The sequence below is a fragment of the Labeo rohita genome, chromosome 20, assembly GCF_022985175.1.
Source record: "Labeo rohita strain BAU-BD-2019 chromosome 20, IGBB_LRoh.1.0, whole genome shotgun sequence".
In the NCBI taxonomy this organism is placed as follows: domain Eukaryota; kingdom Metazoa; phylum Chordata; class Actinopteri; order Cypriniformes; family Cyprinidae; genus Labeo; species Labeo rohita.
The window spans coordinates 12890488-12901031 of NC_066888.1; the positions used below are offsets into that span (position 1 = coordinate 12890488).

General features: G+C 40.9%; 1 protein-coding gene across 1 annotated transcript; it reads left to right on the forward strand.

Annotated features, from left to right (window-relative positions):
- The first annotated feature begins 326 nt into the window (after positions 1–326).
- six4b (SIX homeobox 4b) lies at positions 327–7792 on the forward strand. The gene is made up of 3 exons (XM_051138464.1): positions 327–1097; positions 2675–3312; positions 6211–7792. Exons 1-3 carry the CDS (start codon positions 364–366, stop codon positions 6675–6677), a joined length of 1839 nt encoding a protein of 612 aa, XP_050994421.1. The 5' UTR covers positions 327–363; the 3' UTR covers positions 6678–7792.
- The last annotated feature ends 2752 nt before the right edge of the window (positions 7793–10544 follow it).

The window sequence follows — 10544 nt, forward strand, 5'->3', positions numbered from 1 at the left end:
TAATTAATGAGTACTGACACCAGCTGAACAGGAAGCAACTATTTTGTACATGTGAAAATGTGTAATCTCGTGCTTGCAATGTGTACGTGTGGACAAAGCCTGCATTACCTTTCGCAGGTACCCGCGTTCTAACTGCACGCTTGATGGACGTTCCCAGCGCAAACATTTGTCTTCACATCCCAGTCGCTCCTCCCCGCAGGGGCAGAGCGGCGAATCAAAATGCGCTCAGCACTTGGACTCCTTTCCAACGTGGGCTGTGGAGTTAAACTTGTGGTGGAACGGGGGACGCCAGATCTTATCCACACCACACAGCGGGCAGATACCTGATCGTGCTTGGATGGAGGGGCGAAACCCGATCGCCTGATGTGCTGCCTGAAACCCAGAGGAGTGACTTATCAGGACGCGCTCAAAATGTCTTCTTCCTCAAGCGAGGTCATTAGTGCCGATGAGATCAAGAGGGAGAATCGTGGGAGTGTCAAGCTGTCAGTGCTGGACCCCGCGGAGTTGCCGATGGAGAATGCCGAACTTTTGGACTGCTCACCGGCCTCCCTGGCCTTCTCTCCCGAGCAGGTTGCGTGCGTCTGCGAAGCGCTGCTGCAGGGTGGGAACGTGGAGCGCCTGGCCAGGTTCCTCTGGTCACTGCCGCAGAGTGACCTTCTGCGGGGGAACGAGAGCATCCTGAAAGCGCAGGCGATAGTCGCGTTCCACCAGGCCCGCTACCAAGAGCTCTACTGCATTTTGGAGAACCACAGTTTCAGTCCGTCAAACCACTCGTCTCTGCAGGATATGTGGTACAAGGCGCGCTACATCGAAGCGGAGAAGGCGCGGGGCAGACCGCTGGGTGCCGTGGACAAGTATCGCTTACGCAGGAAATACCCGCTGCCTCGGACTATCTGGGACGGAGAGGAGACCGTGTATTGTTTCAAAGAGAGGTCTAGGAACGCGCTGAAGGATATGTACAAGCGGAACCGGTACCCATCTCCGGCCGAAAAACGAAATCTGGCCAAAATGACAGGACTTTCTCTGACGCAGGTCAGCAACTGGTTCAAAAACAGGAGGCAGAGAGACAGAAATCCATCCGAGGCGCAGTCAAAAAGGTAAGCCGCAGTTATATTTAAGTCGTTAATCGAGAGTAGAAAACGTATGATGGAATGCGAGAGACCGAATGCAGGACACGTTTCACCAATGTTTTGAAATACGAAGCTTTGAGCGCCTTACTGAGGTTTTAAGAACGTGAAGAACGTGGAAACCGTGACGCGTTTAGCTACTTTTGAAAATAAAGGTTCTTCACCGGTTCTTAGCTTCATCAAAGAATGTTTTCTTATTTTGAGCTGGTTATATGCTAGCTTTGAAGATTAAACATGTCTTGATGCATTGTAGGTTGTTCTGATAAGCAAAGTTCAGTTTGAAGAATTGTTTAAAAGTTCTTTTTTTGGCATGTAAAACACATTTCAAGATGTTGGTTCAGCTAACAAATACTAAGCCGTTTTCAACGATGTGGATATTTCATAAATTGGCAGATTTAATTAAAAGGATCACATTAATTGGATAAGCAAAACAAAGACCTGACAAACATTTTAACTGACATGTTGCTGCTTTCAAAAACAGCCCAAATAGACCGTAGGTTTACTTTAGATATGATCAGCCATTACATTACCATATCCATTGTCTATGTTTGTTTCTGGATTTTAAAGCTATTGTCCCACCCTGATAATCAGTCAGAGAGATCTGCACTCAATCTCCTGACGTGGCCAAAATCCTCTTTCGCAGCTTGAGGCATCTGAGGCAGATAAGGAGCAGCTCTGTATTTGTAAACTTTTGGTTGCAGATCGTTCAAACTGCGGTGGAAATAACTCTTAACCATTATGCCCGCAAAATGCAGCTTTTATCATAAATAATAAATCTTGGGACTCGTAAATAAGGGAGGTCAGCCTTTTCCGTATGCGTCAAGAGCGAGCGCTGCTTTGATGTTGCACTGTCACCCTGGCAAAGATAATTACTCATTGTTTGAACGAAGATGTCCATGAACTCCTTATGGGAGCTCTTCGGACCAGAAAAGACCAACGGCTTGTCGTGTCAATAAGATCTTTGTATAGATGCGGCTTGGCTTGCACGAGTCACTCTCAACGATGCACCCGCAGCTGTCATAGTCTGTAAAGAGACCCACCAAATGCCTCCAAGAGCTCAGATCCTTTTATCTGATTTTTGACCCCCGGGGGCAAGAGGTCCACTTTAGAAATGATGACTTGGATATTTACGGAAAATGATTTTTATTTTAGCGGTCTGTTTTTAGAAGAGCACAGAGGTCGACTTTCTAATAGTATTCGTGACTGGAACGTTGGGCAGTTTGTTTGTAAAGTTTAATGCTTCTAATGAATGCCTTAGTACACACTTTCTTCATTTTAAAATTCCACAGTATTTTTAATTCACTGATTAAGGGAGAAATAAATAGAGAGAACAATTGGAAAATTACCTTTTTTGACAGATTTAAAGAACAAAGGTTTAACAGATAATTACAATACACATTTTAATATTATTTAGTAAGAATAAATTGTTGTATACTGAACACTAAATACTGCAAATTGTTAATGGCTTCGTAGACAAAAACAGTATCTCATGCCAAACACAAATTTTTACACTAAACCATTGGTCTGTTTTTTAAACCATTTTTCAGTGAGTCAGATGGCAATCACAGTACGGAAGATGAGTCCAGTAAAGGCCAGGATGACTTGTCACCACGTCCCCTCTCCAGCGGCTCTTCTAGCTCCGTCGCACACGGAACAGCCCCCCCTACAGTTTACTCCGATGGAGGAACAACGGTCATCCAACAAATTGGAGATGTCAAAATGCCTTCGCACGCAACTGGAGGAATGAGTTTTAACGGCGATCTAGCGAGCGTGAACGCTCACTACATCAACGGTGGAGCCTACGTTCAGTCACACGGTAGCAACGCTCTCCTGAATGGACTTGGCGCCACGAGTGGCCATTTCTTGGCCTTTGATCCCCAAAGGGTCTCCCATCACAGCCAGGAGAGGCTGTTAGGTGGGTCTTCCGTGTCTTATGCTCCATTCTCAATGGGCGTTTCTGAAACCACCTCTGGAAAGCTGGAGGCCATGCAGACTCTGGTTTCCAATGCTGAAGATGGAGTCATTTCTTCAGTGGTCTCCTTCGCTTCAGCCCCCTCCACGCCATCCACTACCTCAGGAGGCCTTCATCTCAGCAGTTACAGCGTGGTCAATCTCCCTGGAAGTGAAACCACCATGGGTCTTCCTCCTCTAATGCTGCCCCCGTCTTCAACATCATCCACTCACGGTAGGAGGCCATTCATTAGATATACTGAGACTTGAAAATTCACTTGAACTTTTATGTTGTTCCAAATCTGTATGACTCACTTTCTTCTGCAGAACACAAAAGAAGATATTTTGTATTTCTTTTTTGTGCATATAATAAATGTCAGTGGGGTTCGGTGTTGTTTTGGATGCCATTAGCTTTTACTGCAAGGGCAAAAAAGTTTCTTTTATCATCATACAGGTTTGGAACAACATGAGAGTGAGTAATTAATGACAAAGGTTTCATTTTTGGGTGATTTCTTTCTGTGAATTGGATACATACATAATGTTTTCCTGACACTTCCAGTTCAGAATGGCAGATTTGTGCCTCCGCGTCTCACGCATATGCCTTTGAAGATGCAATAACAACAATATCTAAAGTAGTCCGAGCTCTTCTTGTGAGCTCATGAGTGCCAGAGTAATTACATCATCACTTTGGAGAATACTGTGACTGAACATTTATGTGGTTAAGCTTGCCAAAAGTGACCGCAGAGCTCAGTGCAAAAGAGCAGAGGTTTTGCAAGAAAGCCTTGTGGGTCACGGGCAGTTGGAGTGCATTGTGGGTGAAGCTGTGAGAGGCATGTGGGGGTCCAGGTCAACTGGCTAGAGGATCATACCAAACGCAGTCTCTCAACACGGTCCCCACCTCCCCTCCATGGCCCTAACCACTCACTAATGGTTCTTTCCATGAATATTTTATGGCCACATCAATAACAGCAAGGCTAGCTGCGTTCTGCTCCTCTCTCGCTCGTCTGTTTTATCCTTTAATATGCAGTTTACGAGCCACATAAAAACAAACCCACCCCTGGCTGAACTTTTGATTTAGAAGGAAAACAGTTGAGCCCAAACGATCCAGCGAGAAAAAGACGATATTAAAATTGTTTAGCCAAAACCCTATTTCCTTGTGCCCATAATTTTCAAGGCAATTCAATAAAACATGTCTTCATAAAAACACAAAGTTTGATCTCCAGTGCCTCACAAATACAAAGAAACAATAGAAATTTCCTTGCAGCGCCATTTTTGTCTACGAAGTCAAAACTAGCGAGATACGGTTTCAGATTTTTCTGTTGCATAGTCATATAAGTCAGATGGAAGGAAAATATATTCCTGACCCCCCTTATACAACATCCCTCTCCCACAAGCAATGTCTGCGGGAAGCTAAAGAAAATTTGTAGAAAACTTGGTTCTAGTTTCAGAAAGAGAGCGAGTATGAAGTGGGGGAGGAGGGGTTTGGGCGCTGTGATTATTTATCAGACATTTGTGCAAGCCTAATGGAAGAAAAGTGTCTGGCCCAAAGCCAGAGGCTGTCACTGCAAGAGACATGTGCCAAGAACCACATTCTAGAGTTACAAGGAAATCATAGCGAGTCTAACCGCAAACAGAAAATGAAAAAGGTGTTTCATTTTACAGTTCACTAGAAAAGTTCTGAAGAAAAGAAGGAAGAGAGGTACAAAGAGATATTGGCCGAAAGAACGAAATACAAGACACAGAGAGGGACAGAAGCAAGCCTCTTGAGATAGCAATGAAGGAGTCCCATCTGGATAAACAGATCACACCTTCACGCTCTGTCCTTTCTCTCACATCCATTCTCAATTGAGAGTAGCTATTGCCGACTAAAAGAAAAGAACATTGTATTAAACTGGGAAGGGTTGAAGTGTTTTGGGTTACCTTGAAGTACCGCACAGTATGTGCGCTATGCCTGAAATTTACAGTTTTAGGCAATGAATCAAAAAGGTGTGCTTTCTAATGATATAATCATTATCCTTCTATATAATATGAAATACAACACATTAGCTTCCCTTTCTGAGAAAATAGCCTCTAAAGATTCCAAGCTTACATTTCTGACAGAATTAGATGTATTCAAACATAAATCTAAGCAATATAACAACCAGTTATGGACACTGAATGACTTTCCGGAGGTAAACGTGACATGTTCACAAGCTGTTTCATTGACCTCTTTCTGCGGTTGAAACGCTGATTTAGCTATCAGAGATAATATATTTCAGTAAGTTGTTTCAACATACCTTCTGATGTTCATTCATGTTTATTTTGTGCTATAACATTTAGTAAAGCAGAAGAGCGGTTCACATGCGCTTCGTTACGCCACATTAAAGAGCATAAAAACTGTCATTTACTGTTTAAAATTTTGCAAACTGACAGAATTTAAAAGCTGAGACTTTGACACCTGAAATAATGAATATATATCAATATATATCAAAGCTCAAGTTTCTTTTCTTTTTTCCTTTTTTAAAGGCTTTAATTGCCACAACTCACTGCAACTTCCGGCTCAAATTAATAGTGCACGAGTATGTGCTTGTGATATATTCTGTGTATATTCAATTGCGATTAATCGCATCCAAAAAGTTTTTTTTTTATCAGGGGCCCAAACCTGTTCCTGGAGATCGACTTTCCTGCAGAGTTTAGTTCCAACCCTAATCAAACACACCTGTCTGTAATTATCAGTCGATCTCCAGGACCAGGGTTGAGCACCCCTTGTTTGCATAATATATGTGTGTGTACTGTGTATATTTATTATGTATATATATATAAAGACACACAAATACAGTATATAATTTGAAAATATTTAAATGTATTTACATGCATACGTTTATATTCAAATAATTTGTTACATACAAATGTATTTAATATCTAAACATTAAGTTTTTTCTAAAATATATACATGTATGTGTGTGTATTCATATATACAAAATAAATGTACAAAGTATACATACATTATGTGTGCTATGTAAACAAAAACTTTCATTTTGAATGCGATTAATCGTTTGACAGGACTATTATTCAATAATTTATGAAGCTTACCGAACATGGAGAGCTACCTTTACTGAACAGGGTTTAATCTTCTCTTTTATCCTCTTTACAGGCTCTGCTCCTTTGGGCAACGTCGTCAGTGACTCTCCTCAACACTCGAGCCAAACCCTGCTCTACACGCAGACTGTGAAGCAGGAGCCTTTGGATGTGTCTGGAAGCTACACTTATCCTTCTGAAATGTCCCTGGACCAAGGCAGCAACCTGGGCTACACAGCCTCCCTTTTCCTTTCTTCTTCCTCTACCGGCGGTTCACTTCCCCATACGGTCACAGCCACGGTCACCTCCGGCACCGAGGTCCACCACGCTCTGAATCAAGCTGGACGTGGCCTCCAAGAGAACAGTGTAGCCCTGTCTTCAGACTACAGATCTCAAGATGTCGGGCTGCCCAACAGCCTGCAAGTTGCTTCTAGAGCAGGAGAAGGCCCAGTCAGGGTTGTTTGTGGGGATCTGGACATGGAAGGGAAAGAGCTGGCCAAGCTGCAGACTGTACAGATGGACGATGATGGAAGTGACCTATGATGATGTTATTGGCAACAAAGAGCTGCATTTCACTTGCTAGACTGGTTTTGTCGCGCCGCATTGTGCCCTTACGGACCCTGTAAGCACAAATCATTTTCAGATGAACCCTGATGATGGATATAAAATGCGAACAGTGCCTTCCTGTCCTCAGATATCCCAACTTGCACTAAGAGGGCTGCAGAATGTACCAGGCAATGCACTGAACTTCTGAAGAATATTTAGATGCACTGTCTTTACTCTCACCTCATGAAAAATACAAAAAGACCCGTTAAAAAGCACAAATGTGCTCTGAATCAAAAAATATGCAGCTTTATAGTGATTGTTTTCTTTTAACAAGATTTTATTGAAGCACAGATGCGTTTTGTTGTTGTTGTTTTGTTGTTCATGGTCTTTTGTATTTAAATTCTTTGAGTGTGACGATGCAAATGTGATAAAGGTTATTTTGTTATGTTTGAATTTTATGTTACAGAATTTTTGATTCAAACTCATACGTCTCTTTCTACGCATCCCAATGTGGACTTTGTTCTTTTTAAGTATAATCTTGACCAGCAGTGCAACTGGTCAAATGTGCCTTCCTCACAAACTGTCAGCTAGGCTAGAAAACAAGCCATTTGTTTGCAAGAATTCATCAGGAATAACTGAAGTATGAGTGTTTTTGTTTATTTGTGTGACAACTGTTTTGGACGTGTTTTGTCATTTCCTTTAGCATTAGAAAATGCCCAGCGCTGAATTCTGTGAGCTTCGTAGGGCAAGATAAATATTTGTAAGGTGCGGTCACATTTATCGTAGTTCGTAGTAAGAATTTTAATTCAAATTGGGAATTTTGCATGAGGCAGATAGCTTCCTCAGTTAATTTCGCAGTTAATCACGCAAATTTGATGACCAACAGCAAGCTGCTTGGTTTAAAACTGACTTCTCCGTGAGATGTGCTTCGTACATCACTACCAATTTGGACCTTTTCAGCCGTGAAATTTTGCTAATGTAACCGCACCTTTTCACCAAACATGAGCTCTGTACATACTGCAAGAACCACAAGAAACCTTAAAACGTCAGTCCTGCTTGAAAGAACGCTATTTTTCTAAACCCTTCCACCCTATTAAATATTTATATTTGTACATATATAATGAATGATCCGAGGGTTGTCTATGTCACTGACACCGGTGTTTCACATTAGAGTTCTAAGCCTGATAATTCAATAAGTAAAGGGAATGACATCACTTTCAGTGAATCATCTCTTATTGGAAGCACCAGGTAAGTCAGCTATATGTTTTTAACCAATGGCAGGCGTGATGTTGGTCTACAGGACTATCCATTTAACCAGATCAGGCTACAACTTGGACCCCCTGGACGGCTGGCGGTGATCTCAGACATTACTAATGCATGGACATACACATATGCAGCATGGTGGAGATCAAGCTTGTGTTCTCACCAGGGGCGTCCTCTGTGATCTCCAGCCAAAGCCTGGCAGCTGAATAAGCCCCGCTCACTCTTAAAGTGTCATATGGTACCTGTCATGACATTACTCAAAGTAAAGGTCATCCAAAAAGCCAGAGTATATGAGGAGAAGTTACATATCCTTATTAGATTTCCTGAACCGTCCTCACATGATCTAGCAGGAATAGACTTTTGGCTCGAACTCCATGGCAGAGTCATCATTTGCTCGATTATGAAAGGGTGATAAAAGATATATACTCTCTTCTAAGTATTACTAAACAAGATTTTACAAGGACACTGTCTGCTCTTGCATATCAAGATGTTGTATGCAAGACGACAGCAGATAATTAAATTAATCAGACAAGTATTTAGGCAAATTTGATTACTTGTTGCCCAAGTCAGTTTACTGCCGTGGGAACATTTCCTTCTCTTGACGCATACTAGTCTGTGTGAGTCAGCGCTAATTGAATGGCGCCCAGGTAGGATTTGCTCCCTCGCACAAAGGAGGAGACAAAAAAGCACACTGGGTAAAGAATCTATTGTTACCTGCCCAAAGGTGACCCTGTCGCCTAGGGCACCAGATTAGCTGATTGCCAGGTATCAGATGGCGCCTCCTGGAATACTGAAGGGTAAGAAAGCACTATTGTCTGGGGCTTTGAGCAAAGAACTGGTGGGCGCAAGAAAGAGGGACATGTGTGTTTCATGTCCCCTATTTCCCCTTGGCAGACTATATGTCACTCTGCGATTCATGGGAAGCGGTATTAAGTTGCGTTTTTGTATTATTTAAATACAAAATACGTCACTCCAACTTCTTGTACCGTGAATGGGATAGTTTATTGGGCGACCTTAAAGAGCTTTTCATCCTTTATAACAAAAGGCACAGAAGAGCAAAAAACACCTTGCTTTTAATTCGTTCTCCAGTTTCACCAAAAGAATGTGAGGTACAAGAAATGGTCCTTCAGTGTGAATGAAGTCAACCAAACATTACATATATACAGTCAAACCAAAATTTATTCAGACACCTTCAACATTTCTCACATTATTACACTATAGAAGTGAAGGAAGTAATAGATTCACACTCCACAAGACAACAATTTTTAGTGTACGTTTTTAAAAACAGTGGAGATGTTCATAAATCGTGAGAAAGACAGACCATAAAAAAGAGGAACCCTGCAGAAGTGGGCTTATTAAAGAACCTGACCCCTGACTTTTTCTGGAGGTTTCAAAGTGTGACATTTAGTGAAGCACAGCAGACTGTGAAGCACATGTAATCGGACCCTCGTGCCCACTGCGCCACAGCACTATACGCTGTGCTAATGTGGGGTCAAGGGGCAACTGGGTTTGAGATCCACCACTTCTGTACACCCTCTTAAATCAAGAGAGCAAAAATCTTTGGGGCTATATTTATGGTTTGTTTTATAAAAATACTAAGTGAACTGTTATTACTGAATATGATTAGCACATGTACATGTTTGTGCACATCCATTATCACACTAATTGTAAATAAAGGGAGTATATAAATATTTATTAATATTTAAAACATTTATATTGTCATTGCAAAAGGTTGATGACAATATAGTATTACTCTGATGATGATTACTATTATGATTATTATAAACATTTGGGATATCTATAGAACATCCAAATCAGCAGGGGGCAGTGCTGCATGACTTCAATGTCAATAGTCCATTAAATGTAAGGGATGCTAAAAAAATGCTGTATTGAGAGCTTTCTGGTTTGGGTCTTCTTTGGAATGAATGCTGATGAGGGCTGTGGCGCAGTGAAAACAAAGAATTGGTACCACACGTAAAAAACTTTAAAATACAACTCTAAAAAATACTAGGAAACGGCAGGCAGCATATGGAGCTACTTCTTGAGGCAAATTTCTGAAATAACTGCATGGAACTGATCATTATCAGTGATGTTTCTGATTAGAATGAGGAAAAGACAATAACAATGTGACTAAAAAATCATGTTCACATTATGAGGGACGATTATGTATCATACTGAGACCCAGCAAAATATGTATATATAATAAATATATATATATATATATATATATATATATATGTATATATACATATACAGTCAAACCAAAATGTATTTAGACACCGTCAACATTTCTAACATTATCACGGTTTATTCACTACACTTTAAAAAATTATAATAATAAAATATGGCAAGAACTCAGCCTTAAACTGTCAGAACAAATTCATCTTGATAATCACAAATTAATTACAGTCAAACCAAAATGTATTTAGACACCTTCAACATTTCTCACATTATCATAGTTTATTCACTATAGTTTAGAAAATAGTAATAAAATATGACAAGAACTCAGAGTTAAACTGTGTCAGAACAAATTGAACATCTTGATAATGTTTTTTTTTTTTTTTTCTTCAGTTTTACTGGTAGTCCACTGTATGAATTTTT

Coding starts and splice junctions, on each gene's coding strand:
- six4b (XM_051138464.1), top strand. CDS start 364: ATGTGCTGCCTGAAACCCAGAGGAGTGACTTATCAGGACGCGCTCAAA. Junction 1,098..2,674: donor TCCGAGGCGCAGTCAAAAAG/GTAAGCCGCAGT, acceptor ACCATTTTTCAG/TGAGTCAGATGGCAATCACA. Junction 3,313..6,210: donor TTCAACATCATCCACTCACG/GTAGGAGGCCAT, acceptor TCCTCTTTACAG/GCTCTGCTCCTTTGGGCAAC.